Source organism: Aspergillus ambiguus (genome assembly GCF_047715705.1).
Source record: "Aspergillus ambiguus strain CBS 117.58 unplaced genomic scaffold BDV59scaffold_28, whole genome shotgun sequence".
Taxonomy (NCBI): Eukaryota; Fungi; Ascomycota; class Eurotiomycetes; order Eurotiales; family Aspergillaceae; genus Aspergillus; species Aspergillus ambiguus.
This window is the reverse complement of record NW_027395541.1, coordinates 32,871-56,705: the sequence shown is the minus strand read 5'-3', so window position 1 is coordinate 56,705 and position 23,835 is coordinate 32,871. Positions and strand designations below refer to the sequence as shown.

Sequence of the window (23,835 nt, the reverse complement as noted above, 5' to 3'; positions counted from 1 at the left end):
CCGCTAACCCAACCCGGCACTAGCCCTAAGCCCTAAGTCTCGCTACGCACCGTCCGCTTAGCCAACCAAAATCCGGGCGACTCCATCGCGATTCTATCCGCACCGAGACGCCCATCGACTCGACAACTCCGTCAGCAACCAACGTCGTCGCCAACCCAGTCCCAACCGTCGACATGGCGCAAGAACGCTCCGGAATCGCCGTCGGCTTGAACAAGGGCCACGTAGGTCTCCCTCGCTCCCATTTTGATGTCGGAAAAAAGAGTCGAGTCGTCAGCAGTCGAGCGGATATCGTTGATGGGGAAGGAATGTTCATGGATAAAGAGAAGGAACTGGAAGCGGAAAATTCTTTGCATGATCGAGCATTGTTCAAATGTCAACAGGGCATCGTGATGGAAAATGGGGAGATTTTTTTTTTCTTTGGGGCAAATACCCAAGATGCGACTGAAGGAAGCCCGGGCAAATTATTCGAAGGCCTTCAACGATCCGCTCGATATCCTGCAAACGAACGATTGCGATTTTCACGTCAAGTTTGAAACGTCGCGAGTGAATCCACGCTGACGAGTTTTTGATACAGAAAACCACCCCCTTCCAGACCCCCAAGAACCGCATCAGCCGTACCAAGGGCCAGTCTTCCCGCCGCACTGCCTTCGTCCGCGAGATCGCCCGTGAGGTTGTTGGCCTTGCCCCCTATGAGCGTCGTATCATCGAACTCCTGAGAAACACTCAGGACAAGCGCGCTCGTAAGCTCGCCAAGAAGAGAGTACGTCCCGCCCGATTTGATTGTTTGCATACGGATGCAGGGCTATGGTGTCACATTTTGCTTCGGTCGGCGACTGTGTCTTGGTTGATTTGGTGAGAATGGGGTTTTCCCGTCTCTTGGCGTGGAGTGTTTACAGCCACTGCAACCTCCAACCTGTCGCAGCCACCGGCCAGAGTGAAAGTCTACTATGTCCATGTTCATTCATGGCTGCTCCATTTGAACCCCGCTAACGTTCCCCAGCTCGGTACCTTCACCCGTGGCAAGCGCAAGGTTGAGGACATGCAGCGTGTCATCGCCGAGGCCCGCCGTGTGGGTGCTCACTAAATACCTCCTTCCTCTCCGTCAAAGTTCTTCTCTCCTATTAGCCAAATCAAAAGAACGAGATAACGAAACGAATGAAGTGAGTCGGTGACTGCTGGCATGGCGTGTTGGGGGGGATCTCTGTCCATAAAGCGAGGGAAATCAAATGACATTTCAGTTAGAACTGTCTCTCTCGTTTCTCCTCAGACATTAGGAAGGGGGTTTGATTCCATAGGCGTGGACAAGTGGACAAAAAAATGATAAATGGTTCGCTTTGAATCTAATACAATACCACTGGGATTGGTTTCTACAGGATGTTTCCAACAGCCACCGGCCTCGAGTCAGCTTGTAGGATTCGTGCGGACTGACCGTGGCTTCATTGCGGTTCGTAGATATGGCGTAGAATGCTGTTGTGATGGATATCTCTTAATTGACTGGAGTGTCAGAAGTTATATTTCATTGCTTCGTTAAAGCTGTGCTAATCTAAACGTTGATCATGCTTATTTCTTCCCTGGGAGCTTCAACCACTTTGGCAGTGCGCCGCTTTTACGTCCAGATTTCTCTCCTTGCCGTGAAGACTCTGGCTTTTCTTGTGTAGTATCTGAAGAAGTATCCATGACCTCCGGCGGTTGCTCCACCTTGATTTCCTGGGCTTGAGTCCGAAGTTCTGGTTTTAGAAGACCTGAATGACTCGCTCGAGCGGCCGCGGAAGCATCTTCGTTCCAGGAGAAATTGACAAGCATGCGGCCTGCCATACCCAAGTCTTTGATCAGAAGACGCTGGTCCGAGTCCGGGACCACATTCAGCATCCGTTTGCCGCTTGAGCTTGGCCCGGGAGCAGGGAAGTGCATGAGGCTGAATTTCTCCTGCGCGAAGGCCTCGGCCAGACAGCTCCTTACAAACCCGTACAAGGACTTCCCCGTATCCTCCTGTCCGAACTTTGCTACAACCTGGCTTTGGTCCGGAAGCCTAACTTTGACATCGACCTCTTTAATCCCCGAAAGCCGACTCTCCTCAGCGGCGGCCTTCGCGGCAATCTCCGCGTCACTGGGTAGCCGTTTGTTTTGAGAAGCTTGGTTGAGCCGACGCTGGTGCGCCTTTGCGTGGTCCACTGACGGAACGTAGTCTGTTTCGTTAAATGCCATTTGTGCGGACTGAGGCGTATCGTTAGATGGAGGGGCGAAGACCGTCACGGGGCGAGAGGAGGCAGTAGGGTTTGCTGATGGTTCGGAAGGAGCAGAGGTCGGAAGATCTGATGGTCGTTCTGAATCGGCCGACGCAACTTGTGTTTCACCAAGAGTGGCACTCTGGGTTTGCTGTTCATTCTGGAAGGACTCGGCCGTAGTGTTCTTCTCTTCTGTTGCTGCGGGGGGCTCCGATGCTTCGGGCGTGGGCTCCTCGGACGATTTGAAGTACTCTTGGATTTTGACCATGGCCACCTCCAACGGTTCATCCGTCCGACGGAAGCTCAGTCTCAACAACACATTTCCATTATTGAACCCGAGTTGTGCCAACGACGTTTGCAAATCAGTGAAGGTGGACAATTCCCTGTCCAGAATCTGCACTACTGGTGTCTCGTAATACAATCGACCTGCTCCCTCTTTGTTGTCTGTTGTGACAGGGACACCTCTTCCTGTGAGATTTCGAGTCGATGTGTTACCCGCAACGCCAGCCTCGAACTTGCGCAGTAACAGCCATATCGTTGTCGTGCTGGGAAACTTGTCCAGAAGGCGTCCGTTGGGAGCCCCGCGAGCTTCAGATTCGGGCAATTGAAGAGCGACGGTGACAACGGAGGGAGACCGAGAGAGTTGAACGAGCTCTAGTTTGGCACCAGAAGAGAGGCCGGAGAGACGGAATGCGAGTGACAGGTCCAACTGCTTTCCTTTGTATCTTCATGGCGTCAGCTAATGAAGTATGTTCGTCAGGCCGGGAGAACGTACTTCAGACCATGTTGATTAGGGTCTACTCCCAGCTTTCTACAAGCCTCCTGTAAAACATCCGTTAAGTATTTGCCCGGAGTTGTTTTGATCGTGGCCCTTCGAGCTGTCGAGTCTAAGACCACGACATGAGAGCTCATGGTGGGAATGAGACTGCGGGGTGTAGGCGGAGAGAAGGTCGCTGACAGCGTGAGCAAACTGCCGGGTTAACGAAGGAACAAATATAACATGTAAAGAATAGATACAGAAGAGTGGTTGTAATGCCGACGAAGGAGAAGACGAGGTGTGGTGTTGAATGGAAGGAGGAAGAAGTGTAAGCGGCGGGCGCAAGCGTCATCGGCAGAAGCTCGGCGGCTCCACGCGCGTTGGCCAGCAGCAGCTCTCACGGCAGCTTCATCTCTCCATCTCCAACTCTCGTCCTCTTGTCATCCTCGTCCCCGTCACCTCCCCCAACTCCTCCTTTATCTTACATTTCCGTTCAGTTTTCTGTTCTATTTCTCTCGGGTCTCTCCAGTCCTTTGAATTTCCTCCTCCTCCCTCTCGTCATCATGGTATGTGTCCCCAATCTCCCTGTCTCCGAGCCCGTCCAGACAAGCTGACGCCCGTGCTAGAGTTCACCATTCGACATCAGTGCGTCATCCTTCCCTTCAGCCTTCTTCTTCTCCCAAAAAATCTAACCATTCCTCTCACAGACGGCGGTGCCTGTGTCGCCATGGTCGGCAAGGACTGCGTCGCAATCGCCTGTGATCTCCGATTGGGTATGCAATCCTTGACCGTCTCGAACAACTTCCCCAAGATCTTCAACTACGGTCCCTCGACGTTTCTGGGTTTGACCGGTCTGGCCACCGATGTCTCTACCGTTTCGGACCTCCTGCGCTACAAGGTCAACATGTACCGGCTCCGCGAGGAGCGGAACATCGCTCCCCAGACTCTCGCCAACCTGGTCAGCTCCTCCCTGTACGAAAAGCGTTTCGGACCCTTCTTCGTCAGCCCCGTCATTGCGGGCATCAACTACACAACGGGGAAGCCCTTCATTTGCGGCTTCGACAGTATCGGGTGTATCGACTTTGCAAAGGATTTCATCGTGAGCGGAACGGCCAGCGAGCAGCTGTTCGGTACCTGTGAGAGTTTGTATGAGCAGGATCTGGTATGTCTTCAGCGTCTTCCTTCCCGTCCCTATTTGGCTTATGCTGACGGCGGTATGCAGTCTCCCGAGGACCTATTCGAAACCATCTCCCAGGCTATGCTCAGTGCCGTCGACAGAGATGCCCTTTCCGGCTGGGGTGCCCAAGTGTACATCATAGAGAAGGACAAGGTGACTAAGCGGCTACTGAAGGGTAGACAGGATTAGAGAGATTATGTCGGGTTCTATTTTACTAATGTTGTTCGGTTTTTCACTATTTTACGCCCCATTACCACTGATTGAATATGCTGGTCGAAAGCAGTTTCTGGCGTCTGAGGTCTCCACTTGATGTTACATACCCGTCGCTTGATACGAGGCGGAATAAAGTGAGGACATAAGAGGATGGTTACGGAGAAATAAAACATTCATCTGCAACAGTCATGACATCGAACCAACACATTTCACAGCCCCAATACTGGTTGACTTCCGGGCCAGCAAATCGTATTCACAGGTGGGGAGTTGGCCTAGTAACCATTCTTCCCAGGGATGGCTCCATATCCCTGGCCATTTCGTCCCAAAAAGCTCTGAATGTCATACGCCAGCAGTTCCGGCACTTCCCATGCCGCAAAATGCCCGCCCCGTTCGTACTCTTTAGAGCGGATGACGGAGCCCACCAAGCTGGTCCACGACAGCGGGATCTTGGCCAGTTCCCTATTGAACTGGGCCACGGCCATCTTCACCCCGGACGGTGCCGGCTTCGACAGTACATCGAGTGTCGATATCTGCGATGCACAATTCGGACCCGCCTCGTAGTAGATGCGAACGGAGGCTGCCGGGCCCGCGGTCGAGAAGTAGTACACGCTCACCCACGTGAGGATCTCATCATCGGACCACTGGTAGTCGTCCGTCCATGAATGCAGCTTGTCGTATATCCATGCGAGCAGCGCGATGGGACTATCATGTAGTGCATAGCCCAGCGTCTGCGGCCGCGTTTCCTGTTGCCGTAGGTATCCGTTTCCTTTGGCTAGGTAGTCCTGGGTTGCGGCGAGGCTGGCCTTGTCCTTCGATGAGAAGGGGATGGTCAGGAGTGACCGCAGGAAGAGCAGAGGGTGTGTCCACGGGTACGGGGGTGCAACGGGGAAGAAGTTGACATGCACCGCCTTTGTGTGATCGGGGTAGAGGCGCGCCATGGCTCGGCCGATCAGACTACCCCAGTCCCCGCCCTGGACGACTGCTGGCTTGTTAGTTTTGGGGTGTTGGATGGCGGCGGATAGTAGGACCGACCGTATTCGTTGTATCCCAAGGCTATCATTACGGAATGCATGGCCTCGGCATATTGAGCTAGACCAAATCCTTTCTGTTTGGCTATTAGCTTATCGGGGCTGATTTGGATATTGGCACAGGACTTACTTTCTTCACGGCTGAGGAGAATCCATAGTTGGGTAGGGAGGGCACAACGAGGTCAAAGGCAGGATGGTTCTCATCTCCGGTTGTCAATAATGGAATAAGTTTAGTTGCCTCGAGGAAACACCCAGGCCCTGGGATGAGTGTCAGGTCTTAGCACGTCTGTTACCGAGATGCTGTCAAACATACAGCCGTGGATAAACAACAGTGGAATGGCATTCGGGTTGCCGCTGGTATGGTGTAAACAGTGGATGTTCAGCTCCCCGAAGCTAGCGACAGTGACCGGCACAATGAACTGAGACAGCTTCTCGTTGAGCTCCTGTTCCTTCTGGCGCCAGTTGAAGCCGTTGTGCCAGTAGGCAGTAAGCCGTTTCATCTCGTTCAGCGGGACCCCCATGTCCCACTCAGCGCCGTCGAGCTCATCCGGGAAGGTCGCGATTTCAAGTTTTTGATGGAGGCGTTGGAGTTCCGCATCAGGAACGGCAATCTGGAATGGTGTGGCCATCTTGACAGTGCTGGGTTTTCTGGTGGTTTGTTCGTACAGTTCTCAGGTGGGTTGAGGGTTGGGGATCATCGTTCGTAGCGGTACCACAACCTCGGGCCATGTGAAGCCTTCTGCATGTCTGTTTTCCTCCCACATTGATGTTGTTGTATTATTTTAAGTCGGTGATTATGCTTATCTTATTCTAACCACTTTTCACTAAGAATGATTATTGTGGTAATAGGCATCCATCCTAATGCCAAGACAGCGGAGTCATTACCGGTATAGCCTCTAACATCCAGTGCTTTAGTTCTAGGGTCATTGGCGGAATTCAGATAGCTTTAATGCAGTTGACTCAGGATTAAACGACTTAATACCATCCAGCTGCCCCATTTGTGCACTTATTCCCTGTTTCGCCATGTGTCAAGGGAGAGATCGGCATCGAAGCCAATGGTGCGACGAACCAAGCCCTGACGCTGCTGTGGTTGATGGCAAATATAACTGGCGAACCCCTCTCTTAATATATCCGTGGCGGACAGCAGTCATAACGTCTCATGTTGCGGAAGATTTCTTTTGGACGTGAGCAATTTCAAATTGTATATTTTCCGGCCTCCGCCATACATTTACCCACTAAAGTGTCTGGTTGTCCATTTCACCTCATATACAAACAACTGCGCCAACATGCGCCTCGGTTTTGCACTGTTAGTCTCCGTCGTCAGCCTCTATCAGTCGGTGTCAGCCTTAGTCTCCTTCCCGGGGGCTGAAGGATTTGGCGCCAACGCGGTAGGCGGCCGTAAAGGCGAGGTGTATGTGGTATCTAACCTGAACGACTCCGGAGAGGGGTCTCTGCGCGATGCTGTCTCCGCAACCGATCGCATCGTCGTGTTTTCTGTGGGTGGTGTTATTGAAATCTCAGACCGTCTTGTCGTGTCGAAACGAGTGACTATCCTCGGACAGACAGCTCCAGGAGACGGCATCACTGTCTACGGGAATGGATGGTCGTTCTCGAATGCCAACGACGCTATTGTCCGTTACATTCGAATGTATGTATTTGCTGCTCCAAACGTTATGTGAGGCAACTAACGTGTTTGGGTGCAGCCGGATGGGTACAAATGGTGACAGTGGAAAAGATGCCATCACGATCGCTGAAGGTGGCAACATGATCTTTGACCATGTTTCAGTTTCGTGGGGAAGGGATGAGACCTTCTCAATTAGCGGATCTGTCAGTAATATCACCATCCAGAATACTATCATCGCACAGGGTCTGGAGACGCACTCCTGCGGCGGTCTCATCCAGACAGACGGCGGCGTGTCGCTATTCCGCAACCTCTACATTGACAACAAGACACGCAATCCCAAGGTGAAGGGCGTGAACGAGTTCACCAATAATGTGGTGTATAACTGGGGAGGAGGCGGTGGCTACATTGCCGGTGACTCGAGTGGCGATTCGTGTGTGTTCATTCCGAAGTTGATATTCTCTCTGTCATGACTACTGACGTGGCTAGATGCCAATATCATCGGTAACTACTTCATCAGTGGGCCATCCACGTCGGTAACGGCCTTCACGAGGGGAAACGAATACTTCCACGGTTATGTGGAGAACAACTATTACGACCCTGATCAGGATGGGACGCTGAACGGCAACAAACTGGGCGTGTCTGCTACCAATTATGGCGGCATGGATTTAGTGGACACCAAGTATGACTACCCAGCGGTTGAGTATCAGATGACACCGGCTGAAGCGGTGGACTATGTGACAGGATGTATGCATTCTTCGCTCCTTGATGACATTCGTGATAGCAGAGACTGATATGGTGCAGATGTCGGCGCGTCAAAAGTGCGCGACAGTGTGGATACCCAATTGATCGAGCAGGTCAAATCCTGGGGCAAGGAAGGAGAGCTCATCTCGGATGAAGACTCAATGGGAGGGCCTGGGGATCTGGATGGAGGGTCTGCGCCGACCGACTCGGATGGGGATGGGATCCCTGATGACGCTGAGTCGAAGATCGGGAGTGACCCCAATACTGCAGACTCGATGGAGCTGCACAGCAGTGGGTATACGTATGTGGAGGTGTGGGCGAACTCGTTGGTCCCATCCAGTTACCATTGAGGATTGTATTCGCCGCAGTAGATGTACTGAGTATCTATGTGTGGTGGTCAACACAGATACGTTCTATCTTTCCTAAATTGGGGGCCTGACAATATAGGACCTACCTAGGTGTCTACCGACTTTGTAGGCATACATGTTACTATTCTAAGGGCTTTTCAATGTTGGCTTGGTGAAAGTATAAAAGCGAGCCCACGTGGCTGCGTGTCCCTGGCCTTACGTAATACGAATGATTGAGGTGCTGAGCCTATATTCAGTATAGCAATTCCACCTGGATCTAAATCATCTCGTCTCTTTCTATACGTTGTCTCTCCCAATTCACAATACATTTCGACTGGCAAAGTCGAGCTGCCTGAGGTTCTACAGGGTCACTCTCCCCGCGTCTAGACCGGGCGATCGGCCAAGCAGCGGTCCCCAATTGGCCCCAGCGAATTAATTGCGATCCTCCATCTTTCTTCCTCTTCCTCTTCTTTCTTCTTCCTCTTCGCTTCTGCCTCTCTTCCTCGTCCTTCACCCCCTCGGGTCTTCTCCATCTTCTCCCCCAGATTTCTCTTCTCGCCACCGTCGAGTCCAAGTCCTGTTCTGTCCGTCGGTCTCGTCCTGCACCCGTCCTTATCGGTCCTCCCGGTGGAGTGGTGTAACTTCCCCTCTTCTGGACAATTTGGCCCCCTCTCCGTGAGACACTCGGCCTCATCATCCAACTATCATCTCCCTTTCCTTTACCATCGTGGATGAGCCCTAGAGGGGTCGAAGCCCAACGATATTCCATTCAGGTCCCGAGTTCCTGGAGACTCTCGGGAAGTTACCCAGATTAAGGGAGCGACCATACGGATCCATCGGTTTTTTTATCCGCCGTACCCATCGGAGGAACCTGGTCGCTATATTCGTCATTCCTTATTTGTTAACCACCCTCCCATATCCTTTATTTGCCCTTAAATATACAGCAAATTGGTCACGGCACAACAATCCCCGTCCAGCCCGACAACAAATCACAGACAATCTACTTCGGGGTCTGACAGTCGACCCCGCCGTTCCTCCCCGGCTTTCTTCTTCCTAGAAGACCAACCCGTCCGATGTATGTTGTTGGTTTACCAAGATGATGTCTATGAAACTTCGTTCAGTGTAACTCCGATTACTGACTGGATTTGCTGCCAAAGCCACCCCAGGAGATCGAAAGCCATGCGCAGTGTCTTGACAATCTGTCGATTTTCTGACCTGTCGATCACCCAACAAAGCTCAACGTTGTCCCTATACCCTCCTATACATTAAGATATCCCTCATCCCTTCGATCGAATCCGGCTCGATTGACCGGCGCATCATGTCCGACTCGGTCGAGCCCGAATGGCCAAATTCCTTCATACCCAGTGCTACCAGATCTTTTCTTCAGTGCAAATCTGAATGCCTGACTGGCAGCGCCTCAAGTTCGATCGGAAATGACGACCTGCAGGCCGAGTCGTCAGCTCGCCGATCGATTCGTGATCCTCAAGATGTTGCCATTGAGCGCCTCGGAAAACTCAAGCAAGAATTGCGAGCTCTAGAGTCGGAAGCCTTCTGGACCCGGTTGACGGAATGTCTCGCCTCCATATGCGATGCCCAGTATGTTTTCGTTGCTCGAAGGGTTCGTGAGGACGAGTTGGGGAATGAGCTGAGGGGCCATAAACCCTGCTTATTCGGCACCGCTTTCTATTACAACGATGGACGTGGAACTGTAGGGATGCATCGTCACCGATACTTTGCCGGGGGTAATCCGCTGTCTCACATGGATCAAGATAAACCCTGTCTGATCCGAGAGAACCTGGGATCTTACACTTCCTTCGACCAAGATCGACTCCCTTTTGCAGCAGAAGCCTATCTAGCCATTCCGTTATTCTCCCGAGCAACATGCCTTGCGTACTTGGGTCTGATGTGGTCGGACTCGGGTCTCCAGAAGCTGAATCTTCCGTGGCCGTTCGTAGAGATGGCCCTGCATTCGTTAGAGGACCTGGTCCTGCAACGAATCCAGGTTGATAATGATCAGGGGAAAGTGGAAAAACCCCATAGCCATATCTTGGACGCCCACAGGATAGACGATCCCCATATGAATATCCAAGGTCATGTGGACTTTTCATCACAGCCGCTGAAGCCCTATGCACGAAGCTTGTCTCATGAGCTCCGGACACCAATGCATGGAATCGTGGGTATGCTCGACGTTATGCATGCCACAGTGCGGGAAGCCATACAAGAAAAGCCCTCCCCGAAAACCGGATTTGTTTTCCAAACCCTCAAGGAAAGCATTGAGATGGTTCAAGGTCCGTGGAAATCTTCCGTACCAGGAAACAAAAATGCTAATTCCTTACAGATAGCGCACGACGGGCAGTGGAAGCTGCAGACAACGTGGTTCATGCTTATGACCTGAATATGCAGGTGCCAAAAACTCCTCAAGTCGAGCGAGATGAGTTCCTCGGCGGCCCCGTCCAGTCACCAATCACCGCCTCGGAAAGCCGCCCCAACATATTTATTGAAGGAAACAACATCACTGTGAATCCTTACAAACGACGGAGGAGTAATCCAGCCGAATACAATGTGGGAATGTTGCCAAAGGCCAAGGTGCCCCGCGTCTCCCAACCGAAAGGCCTTTCTCCTCGGAGCGAAGAGGTCAAGATCGCAGTCCATGAGAGCGACAAAATCGTACAGGCGACCCCTGCGCACCAGCTGGAGGCAATGGTGGCTAATGCGATGGAGCCCCGGCCATCGCTGGCGGTCCGGCGATCTGCACCTCATCTCTTGCTAGAGGGCCTCAACTTCAACCTCAAAAGTCCAGCTCTACGGTTCACTAAACTACGCGACCTGCTTCGACTGGTTATCAACGAATCCCTTCATGTAGGTGGGCGTCCTGATTTCGCTGTGACAACTGCGACAGAGGTTGGAGAGAAGATTGAGGTCCGCACCCGGTCTTCCAGTGGGGAGATCTTCTCCAAAACCATCTACTGGTCTGTCGATCCCGGGCTGCCGGACACCCTGTTTGTGGATGATCGAGATCTCGCAAAGTTGATCTCATGTGTGTTCTTGAATGCGGTGAAATTTACCAATAATGGTATGATTACGGTTTGCGCTACTGTAGGCCGGAAGCCCAACGATGTCCTGATTACCGTCCAGGATACTGGACCTGGAATACCGGAGGCGTTTCTGCCGAAGCTATTCAAACCGTTTGCCCGGCAGGATGCGTCCACAACGCGAAGCAAAGACGGGTTGGGGCTGGGGCTCCTCGTGGCCAAAGGTCTTGCGAGAAAGATGGGAGGCGACTTGTTCTGTGTCCGCTCCGCAACTTCTGGCCCTGATCGTGGCTCGGAGTTTGAAATCCGGATTCCCGCCAACCAGCACGACTCTTCTCCAAGGCCGATTGGGCCCTCGAAGCTGTTAACTCCTCCACAAGTCCCCGATCTCTCTCGTCCGAGTAATACTACCAACACTAGCTTGGATGCGATCAAGTCACCGCCAACCCCGCTTCCCTGTCCTCCCATTCAACAGCCATCCCCAAGCCTCACGGAGGATTCACCGTCGCTAACCAGTACTCCTCGCCCGACGCCAAACACCAAACCATCTAGGAGCTCCCTCGAGGGAATCTCCCATGATACTAAACTGGGCGAAAAACACCCCCTCACGTTCTTGGTGGCCGAAGACAACAAGATTAACCGGCGAGTGCTGGTGAGCATGTTGAAGAGACTGGGTTACCAAGATGTCTACGAAGCGTGCAACGGAAAGGAGGCTGTCTGCATCATGACGGACATTCTCAAACACCCACACTCAAAAGAGCCAGCTGGGAATAACTCGACCTCGCCGAACCGTCAGAAGGGAGCGGATGACTTCCTGGTGCCTGAATCTCCGTCCCAACGGAGACTAAAGCCGGTAGACGTCATCTTGATGGACCTTTGGATGCCAGAAATGGACGGCTATGAAGCCACATCAAAGATCATCCAACTCATAGACGAATACCACGGGCAGATCCCGCCTAATTCCCAGCACAACTGCCCTTCCGAGAAACCGGAGCGGTCATTGACGACGCCGACTGTCCTAGCAGTCAGCGCAGATGTCACGGACGAGGCTCTCAGCCGGGCCACGAAGGTGGGCATGAAAGGGTACATGACCAAACCCTACAAGTTGACGGACCTCGAACGGTTGATCTTGGGGTTCTGCAGCGACAGAGCGAACCACAGCGATGATTAGATGGTGGCAGGATAGACTCCCTTTATTTGATTTCCTCTGATAAAGGCATATTCTGTTATATGCCGATCCCTCATATATTTGCACTGTTCAGCCTGAGTACTTTTGACAAGTATAAGAATTGGTTGGAATTTGGGATTTATACTGCGTTTTGTTCTTCTTTTTATGAGCGATATACGGACATCCATGATGATCATGACTGGACAGGGAGAGAACTAGATAATGCGCGAGCACGTGTTACATTTCAGATTAACTATGTCAGAGTGCCGAATCTACACATCTTGGAATATAGGTTGGATCCTGCTATGATAGAACCAATTGTAATCAATATGGAGGCCAACATTGATAGCATGACTCGTGAGGTTTGCCCGTGATGGTTGCTATGGATAGGCATATGCTTCCATGGTTCAATGTGGACATGCCATGGTGCGCAGGTAGCCAAGGTAGATGCTGTAGACTATTGATAAAGTTCGTTGTGTTTTGTTACAATATTACACACTGACTATCGTGTTCGCTCCCCGAACCCTTTATTTGTTTCTGTTCTGATTCTAAGGAAGATTGTCGTCTGAAAAGTTGACTTTTTAGATGCAAGAGTAACACAAGGTGGCTGTAACGCTACATCTGCGTCCTGGTATATACAAATCCCATAAACCACATCATGCCCCAGTAATCTCGAATTTTCCATCGCAATGCTATAAAGCCTTGTTCTTTGTATATCCATACCAAACCTGTTACTGACATACATAACTGTTCATAACCAATTACCAATGCCTAAATAGATATCAAGCATCTCGCGGCCTTATCATACATGGATGTCTGTCTCGGTTTCGAAGATGCGATTGTTTGCAGTGATATATCGCGGAGTCGTTGCTATTATTCTTATCAGCATCAAATATCAAAGCAATAAGATGTCTCCAACTTAAAAGGAAGAAAGAGTCTGAATGAGTAAAGGCAACCCACAGGCAAAGGGATGATTTCCCAGTTGTACCGCGATAGTGATAAACCCTGGGAATTGCGGACAATGAACTCCAGAGACAGAGATATCGCGATAAGTCGAACTTGAACTGGATCCTGTGAAAGCCCATCAGTAAGTAGGTTGCGTTTGGGAAAAGGATATATTACTCCTACGACGCTGCCTTAAGAGCTTGTAAAGACTCCATAAAGCAAGTATCGATGTGGGGACGGCGACGATAAACGCAAGAAACTCGAAGACTAGTGATGTAGACCAGGACATGGCTGTAACTGGCTGTCAACAGAGACAACTGAATACTTGGTCATCAAATGCAAAATAATAACGTAAGTCGAGAGTAGTTTCAAAGGCAGTAGCGAGTATAAAAGTCATGAGCTTTATCAGTCCTTGCAACAACTCTGGGAAGGAGGACAAGGAAAAAGAGGAAGAGTACTTACTTCTACTAGTGTTTGGAAAGTGTGACGCCAACACGTCGAACTCCAGGTCTGGACCCAATTAGATGAAGCTAGATCGGAATTATGCTATCAACTTCATCAAATCTCTTTTCGCTACTACGCCACTGTTTGCATCTCACATACAGCGTTATTGGCCTACTCACCGCTTGGCGCTCGGCAACGAGCCTTTTTGCACAGTCCCATCAGAGAGGAATGAAGACAAGCACACTATAGGCAGTCCTGTTGCTCAGTACGATAATCACTCGGACCAAAACACTTTTCAGAGCTAGTTATTTCGGCGAGAGTACTAGCTAGCTCAGCTCTTTTTTACAGCTGCTATACATGCCAATATCTGTATAGGCACTAGGCCTATAGACCCCATACTCCCTAACGGCCGTTCTCCTTGTGCGAACAGCGCCCGTAGACGGTATTGCTATCAAGGGGTCGTCGGAAGGCCATTCTCGAATGCTGGCGATGCCAGTATTAGTTATATACGGAGTAAATAGTGTAATGGATTCTGGTATCGTAACCTTGGAAGTATAAGGAACTGTCCCCCGTATCTGCTATCTGTTTGTCCTAGTTTGTGAGTTTGTAACCATCGTATTCGTGCTAAATTTACACATCTTGGCGTATGAGTCGATCGAACCCATACAAGCCCTGATTACCTAGCCCCAACCGAAAGGTCAACGTAGAATCGTTTCAAGTTCATTTGATCTGCAGGCGAATTAAGCCGAAACTACCCAGAATCGAAAGAGATGATATAACACATGATTAAGTGACACGCCGTACAGACCTATCCACTACATCGTCTCCCGTTTTGTTCGCATGACCTCGTCATCATTCATTTATGTCAGCTTCTGCTTGATGAAGAACGACCGCAGATGCGAGAGCTGCCAGGCGCACGCCGCGGAGAGGACGACCAGCTGCATGATGGTCCAGCGGACGACGCGCGAGTTGGTAGCCTCGGACTGATCACGGAATTCGGCCTCACGTTCCTGTTCTCGTTAGTACTCTACCTAGCATGGACCATTGGCAAGGAGAGAGCAAAAACGTACCCGCTGGAACACCTGCTCGCGACGAATATCCTGCAGCCGGCCATTGAGATCCTTGACCTTCTGCACGATATCATGCATCTTGTCCTTGTCTTCCGTCTCGATCTTGCTGGTCTCACCAATCGTCATGTCGAGAGTGACCTTGACGGCGCCCTTGGAGTCGGAGAACCAGCCGGAGGAGGCGGCGTTGGTCTCCGGGGTGAAGCAGATACGGTGCTGGCCGGCGTCGGCAGCGGAGAAAGTGAAGCGGCCGGAGTGGGCGTCGCGTTTGGAGACGACGCGGTGGTCATTGTCGAAGGTCTCGTCGACGGTGATGAGCATCTTCAGGTCCTGGTCGACGGTGTACGTGGCCGCGTGCTGGTTGACGACTTCGGTGGAGAAGGTGCCTGCGCCATTGGGCATTAGAGGGGGTCGAGCAGAGAGGATAGGAACTGAATGGAGATGATTGGGGAGCGTACCGACGACGAGAGTGTCCTTGGGGAGCTCCTCGAAGAAGCACTTTGTTTGGCGGCCCTCCATGTAGAAGTAGAGGGCGTTGGTGGGCACCGAGAGACAGAGGATGGCACATACGGCCAGGAGGGAGGACAGCCATGAGGCCGACGACGTAGAGGGAGCCATGACGCGGGGCGGAGGACGGTGATGTGGGAGAGGGAGGGAGGGAGTGTATTGTTTGGGGGAGGATGAGGTTCAACAGCGAGTTGAATACGCTGGCCCGATCGGGACTGGTCTTGGCGCGAATTCTCCGTCTTCCCCATCATTTCCGGCCATCCAGACTCCCCTTCGTCACCCTCCCGTCTTCATCCCATCTACTGCCTGTCTCTTGGATTATTGCACTCACCATTCCCCCATAATCTATACCTAATCTCTCCCTGATTGTCGCTGTTCGCCATGGCCGCCGCCGATGTGCGCGACATGCTCGATCTGCCCGCGGAGGGCCAGCCGCGACCTCACAAGAAGCAGAAGGTCGTCGAGAAGCGACCAGGTATGCCCTATGGCAATGATAAACCGAAGAGGAAATAGTCTGTATGCTAACCAAGTCTAGAGGGCATCACTCGCGAACTGTACGCCCTTCTTGGTGAACGGGCGCCCCCCATCGCCATCAACGAAAACCGCTACAAGGGTCGACCGAAATGGATGAGCAAACTGCGCGTGCGCCCCTGGTATGTGTTCTCCGTGTCCCGATCGCTGGTAATCACCGCATTGTACCTGTTACTAACGTCTTTCCGTCCAGGCGCATGACCCCCTTCACGAACAGCGCTCGATCGGACGACCTCGTTCTCCGCCACTGGCAACGACAACCGGAACCCGCGAAGGTGCCCGCGTTGGAGGGTTCGGAGATGGAAGTGGACCAGCCGAAACAAGAGGACGATGCCGCAAAGCTCCCCGAACCGGAATACATGTTCGCCAAATACAACATCAAAGCCCGCGTTCCCAACCGCTACAGCGACGAGGAGTACAACCGCCACCTGAAGAGCGATGACTGGTCCCGGCAGGAGACAGATTATCTCATGGACATGGTGGAGGAGTACGACCTACGATGGGTGGTGATTGCAGACCGCTACGACTTCCAGCCGCAATCGAACGACGCCGAGGCCAGCGACAATGCCAACGCCCTCGTACCCGCCAAGCGATACCGAACGATGGAGCAAATGAAGTCGCGGTACTATTTCGTAGCCGCGTCCATGCTCGCGCTGGAACACCCGCCGTCGGAAATGTCCGAGGCCGAGTTCGACCTCCACGAGAAGATGATGAAGTTCGACCCCGAGCGCGAGCGCGCGCGCAAAGAGCTCGCCGCCCTGCAGCTGAACCGCACCGCCGACGAAGTCCGCGAGGAAGGAATCCTCCTCGAGGAGTTGAAGCGGATCACCGCGAACGAACAGGACTTCATCACCGAACGCCGCGAGCTCTACTCCCGCCTCGAGGTCCCCGTCAGCGTCGGCAACACCACCATGTACCAGTCGAGCCAGGGCCTATCCCAGCTCCTGCAGACACTCCTCCAAGCGGACAAGTCCAAGAAGCGCCGTTCCTTGCTCGGCCCCGAGGGCGCTATTCCCAGCCCTGCCGGACAGACCCCGGCCCCGAATGCCGGTGGCGCCCGCGACCACCGTGCCGACACCCCCAGCACAACAGCCGCCGCGCCAATGAGCAAGAAGGCTGCGGCTGCCGCAGCCGCGGCAGCGAAACAGCAGGAGGCCCAGCAGACTATCCGGACGCTTACGCCCGCCGAGGAGGCCAAGTACGGTGTTCAGCATCACGAGCGGCTGGCTCCAAGCGTGCAGTTCCGCAGCGACCGTGCTCAGAAGTTGACGCAGGCCAAATCCAACGTGCAGACCCAGAAGCTGGCCGCTGCGCTGGCAGAGTTGGAGGTGCCCCTCCGCTTGGTTATGCCGACGGAACGCGTATGCAAGGAGTTTGAGAAGCTGATACACTCGGTCAACTTGCTCTTGGACGCACGCAAGGTCTCGGAGAAGGTGGAGAGTGAGATCCGTGTGCTCGAGGCAGCCCGGGAAGAAAGAGAACGGAAAGAACGCGAGGCAAAAGAAAAGGAGAACCCTGAGGTGAAGACCGAACATGATGATAATGCTGCCCCGGCAGCAGAAACAACCGAGAAGCCTACAGCAGTACCGGCTCCTGGACCTGAGCCTGCGACAACGGGGACGTCAACTGGAGAGACCGGGGATAAGAATGGGGACGCAACGAGCGCTGGTGGGAATACGGCACCCGAAGCATCGCCAGCCAAAGATCAAGAGGCCACATCCCACAAGCGTTCAGCGAGCGTGTTGAGCAACTCGAGTGATAAAGATCCGAAGAGGCAAAGGAAGTAGTGCTTCTACAATAATAGGCGGGCGCTTTTGTTTATTATACCTATGTACGATTACATGAATACTCGGTTTTCCCGATTCGACAATCAATGCACACAATCCTTCTACCGGTTCAGTTCTACTTTTGATTCATTCCCCTAATAATCTGGATTCTTATTATTCCATCTCTTTTAAGTCGAAGCTATTGAGCAGCGCCCCGGCCATGGAAGTCCTACAAGATGAAACAGGTTCGGAGCATGGCACGATATGGATACTTCACTCATAAGAAGAATGGTCGGGCTGCCCCTGGCGCGTACAAACAATTCCCTTTGATTCACAATCCAGACAGTGACCTCAATTCCGGGATGGGATGGAGCTCCACGCAGTCCTGGTAGGTGTCAGACCAGTCATCTGCTGAGTTACTTGAACTGCTCCGATGCAGTCGTCTCTGGTGATCAACTTTGGCAATAGGGGTGGAGATTTGGTCTGTTGCATCCTTTGAAAGCTGGGCGCTCTGTTGGTTTTGATTCTCCGTGTTCAAAAATGCCGGGAGATTATCACCGGTACCGTCACTAAATAGGGCTGTTCTACGAGATGGATTGTGAAATTTCAAGACTTGGGTCTTGCTTCTCCGGGGAGTGGGATTGGACCCAGACGATGAGCTTGTGTCCCCTGATCCGACGCTTCGTCTGGACCATAGTGTTTTCGCACGGCGTAATGACGAACCTCTTGCAAGACTTCCTCCCCTCTCGACAGGCGACTGTGCACCAATCTGTGTATCTGGTGTATCCCTCAGGGGCTTTTCCCCCACGGCAAGATCTTTACTTGGGGCTTTGCTGTCAGTAGCCGTCGCTTGTCCTGTTGAACCCTTATTGCGGGTGCTGGATGAACGAAATAAGGCCGCAACAGGGTTGCTGTCCGGTTTGCCGTTAATGTCATTCTTGACGGTTGACTTGCTTGGTGCATGACGAAAATTGAATCGGTTCACGGTTTTGAAGATATCAAGGATTGATTTACCTAATCCTGGCGAGGGCCCTTCTGTGTTTTTCTGTTCGGAATGGCCTTCTTTATCAGATTTGCCATTTACAGTCACTGTTTCTTTCTGACCTTCCGACCCAACAGTGCTCTGCGATGACTGACGCTCTTCGTCGTCCCCGGATATGAGTGTATACCCATATCCCAGCCGCCGTCCTCCGGACATCCACCCGATGCTGACTCTGCGCGTGGAGGAAGATTCCGAACGAGAATCTGATAAGAAAGAGGAGATCCTTCTATATTTTAGAAGTCCATCATCGATTTCCCTTTGAACGCCAGTTCCCGTCGCATTAGGCGTGCCTTGTGATTTGAATGAGCTGACGCTGTCTTCAGCAGCAGATGGGCATTCTGTGATTCCACCTGATGGGGTGTGGTAGAGGTGGCTGAAGATTCTGGATTCGAATCGATGCCTGGAGCGTCCAGAAGAGAAACTAGTTCTGCGAGAGTAGGATGACGATGCTGCACGTGGCGAATTCGCATCTGGTTCTCCCGAGTTCCATGTTCGTGCACGAAGGCGGCTCCTGACGGGGTGAGCATGTTGTTGTGATGGATGTGCGGTTGATTCTTCATCACGCCCGCTCCCATGACAGGATTGATCTCGAGATAGAATCACAGGCGATGTGGAGGATGACGCCAGAGCCCCGGGGATATCCATCTCCCCTAGATGGAGTGAAAAGTCCTCTAGCCGTTGGTCTATCCCGAATCTCTGACACTTCTTCCTAACGGAAAGCTCCCCGTAGGAGTCAGCCACGGAATCGGCGGACGTTGTGCATGGCAGTTGAGGGGCGACCGTCGGGATAGAGGAAGTCCCCGCACTCATTGGAGCGGCGTCATGAAGCGTGATATCCTCTGAGTTGACCGAGACGGTGGCCTTTGCAGCATCATTGTCTGGCTGGGGCTGATCGGATTCGTGGATCACGCACATCGGTTCTTTCGACCTCAGTTCTGTCGAGTAGTCCGGTAGATAACCAGGAAGGGGACTCCCCAACCGCCTCTGAACTGGCTCCGCAGTGGGGACGCCAGCATGCGGCATCTGTTGCGAGTCTAGAATGACGCGTTCGGTGCCATCCAAAATTTGCCCTTCTGGCTGCGACGTGTCTACATCACTGTGCTCTATGAAGCGGCTGCCTCCAGCCGGACGAGTCTGTCTCGGGGTCTCCAGCGATTCTTTGTTTGGGGCAGCGTTAAAAGGCTCGCAGGACTGTCCGAGGGGCGACACTCGTCCCAAGATACGCGATCTGATGGAGGGTTGGCCTGCGGCATGCTTGGAGGTGGAAATGTATTGGGCGTCGCTGTCATAGCCTTTCTCACTCATAAGGCTACTCCCGACATCGTTCGCAGCAACAGGACGATGGGTCGGTCTAGACGAGAGCCCAAAAAGAGAACTGCGAGTGCCCAGTTTAGTACTGTCGTGGGACAAACGCTTTCGAATCTTATGCGATAACCCCCCCGAGGAGTTTCTGCGGTGGCGCTTTGAGCCCGGCATCCCTGATCCAGTCAGCTATTGGATGTCAGATAAAGATAAAGACGAGGGACGAGTGTACCTTCTGGCAGTTGGTCCGATGCAGATAGCTCGTCGATGGTAGCCAATGGAGGGGAGTGGGATCTACGGTAGCGGCGGAACCACCTGGGACAAAAGTAGAAGCCCATTGAAGCGGTCTGGAGATAGGCAGCTGGCGTGAGCGGGGCGGTGGTGGGATGTAAGGGGACGGAGTGCATGAGCGGGAGTCGAGGAGATGCACTGATGAAGCATGTTCCAGTTAGATATAGCAGGAGCCATGCAGAGAACGTGGGCCTGTTGGTCTTTTTGGGCAGCGACCCTGCAGTCACACCTGGAGGAGAACTTGTGCATGGACATGTTTCGGACTGTCTCTAGTGGTAGGCCTCTCCAGCGATAAGGTAGGTATCTGTATGCTGTTCTGCATATTGGCTCGGTGTAGATGAGATTCGTGTATACATCCCACCGGCCAATCAGCGCCCGTGGCAGGCCGATCCCGGACCCTATGCAGATAAAGTTCCCTGCCTACCGTATGGGCGTGACGGCAAACGGGGAATTTTCAACCGGCCGTCGCGGAGACGGCAAAAATACGGCGTAATCCAATAACGGGGACCGGGGCAATCACGCCATTCCCCCCGTCTCATTCGGGGAAGCGTGAAATTTTCGGGCAGACAGTGCGGTCACGGGTGCCCCTCCATTTCCCCTCCGCCTGACAAGTATTTATTATTTCCCCCTCTTCCTCCCTCTTCCTCCCTTTTCTTCCTCTTTTCCTCCTCCATCTCTCCCTCTCCCTCTTCTCCCCCTTCTCTTCTTCCCATTCTCTTTGGGATCTTTTCTCATCTTCCCTGGAAAGAGACTTCGTGTAGTCTCTATCTCTAAATCATTCTTCCTTTCCTCTCTAGACCGTCCTTTCGTCTCCCTCTCTCTCCCCCCTTTCGCAGCAAAATATCCATCAGGATGGTTCAATCGTGAGTCAATTCCATCGATGACAGTAGTTTCTCTCTTCATATACTGACTGAACTCCCAATGCAGCGCCGTCTTGGGTTTCCCTCGTATGGGAAGACTCCGTGACCTCAAGAAGGCCACCGAGGCTTACTGGGGTGACAAGATCTCTCGTGATGAGCTCTTGGCCGAGGGAAAGCGTCTTCGTCTGGAGCACTGGAAGATCCAGAAGGATGCTGGTGTTGATGTCATTCCCAGCAATGACTTCGCCTACTACGATCAGGTCCTGGACCACATCCAGATGTTCGGTGTCATTCCCGAGCGTTACAGCAAGTACAACCTTCACCCCGTGGACGAGTACTTTGCCATGGGTCGTGGTCTCCAGAAGCCCGCCAAGGATGGTCAGGCTGCCATTGATGTGCCCTCTCTTGAGATGGTCAAGTGGTTTGACTCCAACTACCACTACGTGAAGCCTACCCTTCAGAACAACCAGACCTTCAAGCTGGCCGACCAGCCCAAGCCTCTGGTTCAGTACCTCGAGGCCAAGGAGGCCGGTGTCATCACCCGCCCCGTCATCCTCGGTCCCGTCTCTTTCCTCACCCTCGCCAAGGCGGACCGCGGTCAGACCGTTGACCCCATTGACAAGATCAACGACCTCGTCCCTGTTTACATCGAGCTCCTGACCAAGCTCAAGGATGCCGGTGTCCAGGACGTCCAGATCGATGAGCCCGTCCTTGTCTTTGACCTTCCCGCCAAGTCCAAGGCTGCTTTCAAGCCCGCCTACGAGAAGCTCGGTGCTCTCGGTGACAAGGCTCCTCGCCTTCTCCTCGCCACCTACTTCGGTGACATTGTCCACAACATTGATGTGCTCCCTGCTCTTCACAGCCTCTATGGTATCCACGTCGATCTTGTCCGCAACCCCGAGCAGCTTGACACTGTTCTTGCTGCCCTTGGCCCCAACCAGGTCTTCTCCGCTGGTGTCGTTGATGGCCGTAACATCTGGAAGACCAACTTCAAGGCCGCCATCGAGAAGGTCGAGCTCGCCATCCAGAAGCTGGGCAAGGACCGTGTCATCGTCTCCACCTCCAGCTCCCTCCTCCACGTCCCCCACACCCTCGCGAGCGAGAAGAACCTCGATCCTGAGGTCCGCGACTGGTTCAGCTTCGCTGTTGAGAAGACCGCTGAGGTGGTCGTGATCGCCAAGGCTGTCACCGACGGCCCCGCCGCCGTGCGTGAGCAGCTCGAGGCTAACGCTAAGTCTGTCCAGTCTCGTGCCTCTTCCACCCGCACCAACGACCCCAAGGTCAAGGAGCGCCAGGCCGCCGTCACTGAGGAGATGCACAACCGCAAGTCTGCCTTCCCTACCCGTCACGCCGAGCAGGGCAAGTCCATCAACCTCCCTCTCTTCCCCACCACTACCATCGGTTCCTTCCCCCAGACCAAGGAGATCCGTGTCCAGCGTAACAAGTTCACCAAGGGTGAGATCACCGCTGAGCAGTACGAGAAGTTCATCGAGCAGGAGATCCAGGATGTCATCAAGATCCAGGAGGAGCTTGATCTCGATGTGTTCGTGCACGGTGAGCCCGAGCGTAACGATATGGTCCAGTACTTCGGTGAGCGTCTCACCGGTTACGTCTTCACCACCCACGCCTGGGTGCAGAGCTATGGATCTCGTTGCGTGCGTCCTCCCATCATCGTCGGCGACATCTCCCGTCCCGCCCCGATGACCGTCAAGGAGTCCAAGTACGCCGCTTCGATCTCTAAGAAGCCCATGAAGGGTATGCTTACTGGTCCCATCACCTGCCTCCGGTGGTCTTTCCCTCGTGACGACGTCCACCAGTCCGTCCAGGCCCAGCAGCTGGCTCTTGCCCTCCGTGACGAGGTGGTTGACCTCGAAGCTGCCGGTATCCAGGTCATCCAGGTCGATGAGCCCGCCCTTCGTGAGGGTCTGCCTCTCCGCTCCGGCAAGGAGCGTGAGGAGTACCTCAAGTGGGCTGTCCGTGCCTTCCGTCTGGCCACCACTGGTGTCTCCGACGGCACTCAGATCCACTCTCACTTCTGCTACTCTGAGTTCCAGGACTTCTTCCACGCCATTGCCGCTCTGGATGCCGACGTTCTGAGCATTGAGAACAGCAAGTCTGATGCCAAGCTTCTCAAGGTCTTCATCGACGAGGCCTACCCCCGCCACATCGGTCCCGGTGTCTACGACATCCACTCTCCCCGTGTTCCCAGCGAGCAGGAGATCAAGGACCGCATCGAGGAGATGCTCCAGTACCTCAAGGTGGAGCAGCTCTGGGTCAACCCTGACTGCGGTCTGAAGACTCGTCAGTGGCCCGAGACCAAGGCTGCTCTGACCAACATGGTCAACGCGGCCAAGTACTTCCGCCAGAAGTACGCCAAATAAATCCAACATTCTTACAACATAATAAACCCATGAGGGGGCGACATTCTCAACCTGTCGCCTCGGAAAGGAAAAAGTGATTGCTTTTTTTCTTTCGTTATGTGATGAGTTACGATGATGATACCAAAAGTTCAACATAAGGGTTCAGGGTTTCATGGTGGCAACGGAGTTCAACATATTCACGATTTCAACATCGGCATCTGCCTTCATCGGCATGCCTATCCGTTCGGTTCCCCTTAGGTGTTCATGGTTTCATTTTTGTCTTTATTTTTGTATCACGGGGGACCTGAGCATGGCACTGCTGATGGGGCGAGATGCCGACATGTTTTAGATATTTCAACAATAATGTGTTCATATCACACTAGGTGATCGACACCAATTTACAGGCCT

The 23,835-nt window shown here is 53.0% G+C and overlaps 9 protein-coding genes across 9 annotated transcripts; 6 read left to right on the top strand and 3 right to left on the bottom strand.

Annotated features, from left to right (window-relative positions):
• The first annotated feature begins 108 nt into the window (after positions 1–108).
• BDV59DRAFT_183344 (60S ribosomal eL36 domain-containing protein) lies at positions 109–1,401 on the top strand. Its single transcript, XM_073690487.1, has 3 exons — positions 109–221; positions 575–760; positions 1,001–1,401. The coding sequence occupies exons 1-3, from the start codon at positions 174–176 to the stop codon at positions 1,082–1,084; spliced, it is 318 nt and encodes a 105-aa protein (XP_073545658.1). The 5' UTR covers positions 109–173; the 3' UTR covers positions 1,085–1,401.
• A 75-nt stretch (positions 1,402–1,476) lies between these two features.
• On the bottom strand, positions 1,477–3,282 carry BDV59DRAFT_183342 (putative UBX domain protein). Its single transcript, XM_073690486.1, has 2 exons — positions 3,001–3,282; positions 1,477–2,950 (listed from the first exon to the last, which is right to left on the bottom strand). Exons 1-2 carry the CDS (start codon positions 3,135–3,137, stop codon positions 1,561–1,563), a joined length of 1,527 nt encoding a protein of 508 aa, XP_073545657.1. The 5' UTR covers positions 3,138–3,282; the 3' UTR covers positions 1,477–1,560.
• A 427-nt stretch (positions 3,283–3,709) lies between these two features.
• On the top strand, positions 3,710–4,348 carry pup3 (proteasome core particle subunit beta 3; the record flags this gene model as incomplete). The annotated part of the gene is made up of 2 exons (XM_073692434.1): positions 3,710–4,144; positions 4,205–4,348. The coding sequence occupies 2 exons, from the start codon at positions 3,710–3,712 to the stop codon at positions 4,346–4,348; spliced, it is 579 nt and encodes a 192-aa protein (XP_073545656.1).
• A 148-nt stretch (positions 4,349–4,496) lies between these two features.
• BDV59DRAFT_75132 (epoxide hydrolase) lies at positions 4,497–6,162 on the bottom strand. The gene is made up of 4 exons (XM_073697030.1): positions 5,714–6,162; positions 5,531–5,658; positions 5,405–5,477; positions 4,497–5,351 (listed from the first exon to the last, which is right to left on the bottom strand). The coding sequence occupies exons 1-4, from the start codon at positions 6,027–6,029 to the stop codon at positions 4,645–4,647; spliced, it is 1,224 nt and encodes a 407-aa protein (XP_073545655.1). The 5' UTR covers positions 6,030–6,162; the 3' UTR covers positions 4,497–4,644.
• Positions 6,163–6,385: 223 nt separating this feature from the next.
• On the top strand, positions 6,386–8,169 carry plyC (polysaccharide lyase family 1 protein). The gene is made up of 4 exons (XM_073690485.1): positions 6,386–7,048; positions 7,104–7,456; positions 7,511–7,768; positions 7,826–8,169. The coding sequence occupies exons 1-4, from the start codon at positions 6,687–6,689 to the stop codon at positions 8,113–8,115; spliced, it is 1,263 nt and encodes a 420-aa protein (XP_073545654.1). The 5' UTR covers positions 6,386–6,686; the 3' UTR covers positions 8,116–8,169.
• Positions 8,170–9,430: 1,261 nt separating this feature from the next.
• BDV59DRAFT_194620 (ATP-binding response regulator) lies at positions 9,431–12,315 on the top strand (the record flags this gene model as incomplete). The annotated part of the gene is made up of 2 exons (XM_073692433.1): positions 9,431–10,400; positions 10,451–12,315. The coding sequence occupies 2 exons, from the start codon at positions 9,431–9,433 to the stop codon at positions 12,313–12,315; spliced, it is 2,835 nt and encodes a 944-aa protein (XP_073545653.1).
• Positions 12,316–14,233: 1,918 nt separating this feature from the next.
• On the bottom strand, positions 14,234–15,443 carry BDV59DRAFT_183335 (emp24/gp25L/p24 family protein). The gene is made up of 3 exons (XM_073690484.1): positions 15,227–15,443; positions 14,772–15,154; positions 14,234–14,711 (listed from the first exon to the last, which is right to left on the bottom strand). The coding sequence occupies exons 1-3, from the start codon at positions 15,384–15,386 to the stop codon at positions 14,562–14,564; spliced, it is 693 nt and encodes a 230-aa protein (XP_073545652.1). The 5' UTR covers positions 15,387–15,443; the 3' UTR covers positions 14,234–14,561.
• A 118-nt stretch (positions 15,444–15,561) lies between these two features.
• BDV59DRAFT_183334 (SANT/Myb-like DNA-binding domain-containing protein) lies at positions 15,562–17,701 on the top strand. The gene is made up of 3 exons (XM_073690483.1): positions 15,562–15,750; positions 15,811–15,928; positions 16,000–17,701. Exons 1-3 carry the CDS (start codon positions 15,657–15,659, stop codon positions 17,591–17,593), a joined length of 1,806 nt encoding a protein of 601 aa, XP_073545651.1. The 5' UTR covers positions 15,562–15,656; the 3' UTR covers positions 17,594–17,701.
• Positions 17,702–21,059: 3,358 nt separating this feature from the next.
• On the top strand, positions 21,060–23,448 carry BDV59DRAFT_203889 (5-methyltetrahydropteroyltriglutamate--homocysteine S-methyltransferase; the record flags this gene model as incomplete). Its single annotated transcript, XM_073694344.1, has 2 exons — positions 21,060–21,070; positions 21,135–23,448. 2 exons carry the CDS (start codon positions 21,060–21,062, stop codon positions 23,446–23,448), a joined length of 2,325 nt encoding a protein of 774 aa, XP_073545650.1.
• Positions 23,449–23,835: the final 387 nt, after the last annotated feature.

Bases quoted from the DNA above. Each gene is read 5' to 3' on its own strand.
- BDV59DRAFT_75132 (XM_073697030.1), bottom strand. From the start codon at position 6,029: ATGGCCACACCATTCCAGATTGCCGTTCCTGATGCGGAACTCCAACGC. The intron at 5,659-5,713 runs GTATGTTTGACA...CACTCATCCCAG, and splicing joins ACTGTTGTTTATCCACGGCT to GGCCTGGGTGTTTCCTCGAG. The intron at 5,478-5,530 runs GTAAGTCCTGTG...ATAGCCAAACAG, and splicing joins TCTCCTCAGCCGTGAAGAAA to AAAGGATTTGGTCTAGCTCA.
- BDV59DRAFT_183335 (XM_073690484.1), bottom strand. From the start codon at position 15,386: ATGGCTCCCTCTACGTCGTCGGCCTCATGGCTGTCCTCCCTCCTGGCC. The intron at 15,155-15,226 runs GTACGCTCCCCA...CCAATGGCGCAG, and splicing joins CAAGGACACTCTCGTCGTCG to GCACCTTCTCCACCGAAGTC. The intron at 14,712-14,771 runs GTACGTTTTTGC...TAACGAGAACAG, and splicing joins GCGAGCAGGTGTTCCAGCGG to GAACGTGAGGCCGAATTCCG.
- BDV59DRAFT_183342 (XM_073690486.1), bottom strand. From the start codon at position 3,137: ATGAGCTCTCATGTCGTGGTCTTAGACTCGACAGCTCGAAGGGCCACG. The intron at 2,951-3,000 runs GTACGTTCTCCC...GACGCCATGAAG, and splicing joins CCTAATCAACATGGTCTGAA to ATACAAAGGAAAGCAGTTGG.
- BDV59DRAFT_183344 (XM_073690487.1), top strand. From the start codon at position 174: ATGGCGCAAGAACGCTCCGGAATCGCCGTCGGCTTGAACAAGGGCCAC. The intron at 222-574 runs GTAGGTCTCCCT...TTTTTGATACAG, and splicing joins TCGGCTTGAACAAGGGCCAC to AAAACCACCCCCTTCCAGAC. The intron at 761-1,000 runs GTACGTCCCGCC...AACGTTCCCCAG, and splicing joins GTAAGCTCGCCAAGAAGAGA to CTCGGTACCTTCACCCGTGG.
- plyC (XM_073690485.1), top strand. From the start codon at position 6,687: ATGCGCCTCGGTTTTGCACTGTTAGTCTCCGTCGTCAGCCTCTATCAG. The intron at 7,049-7,103 runs GTATGTATTTGC...GTTTGGGTGCAG, and splicing joins ATTGTCCGTTACATTCGAAT to CCGGATGGGTACAAATGGTG. The intron at 7,769-7,825 runs GTATGCATTCTT...GATATGGTGCAG, and splicing joins GGTGGACTATGTGACAGGAT to ATGTCGGCGCGTCAAAAGTG.
- BDV59DRAFT_183334 (XM_073690483.1), top strand. From the start codon at position 15,657: ATGGCCGCCGCCGATGTGCGCGACATGCTCGATCTGCCCGCGGAGGGC. The intron at 15,751-15,810 runs GTATGCCCTATG...AACCAAGTCTAG, and splicing joins GGTCGTCGAGAAGCGACCAG to AGGGCATCACTCGCGAACTG. The intron at 15,929-15,999 runs GTATGTGTTCTC...CTTTCCGTCCAG, and splicing joins AAACTGCGCGTGCGCCCCTG to GCGCATGACCCCCTTCACGA.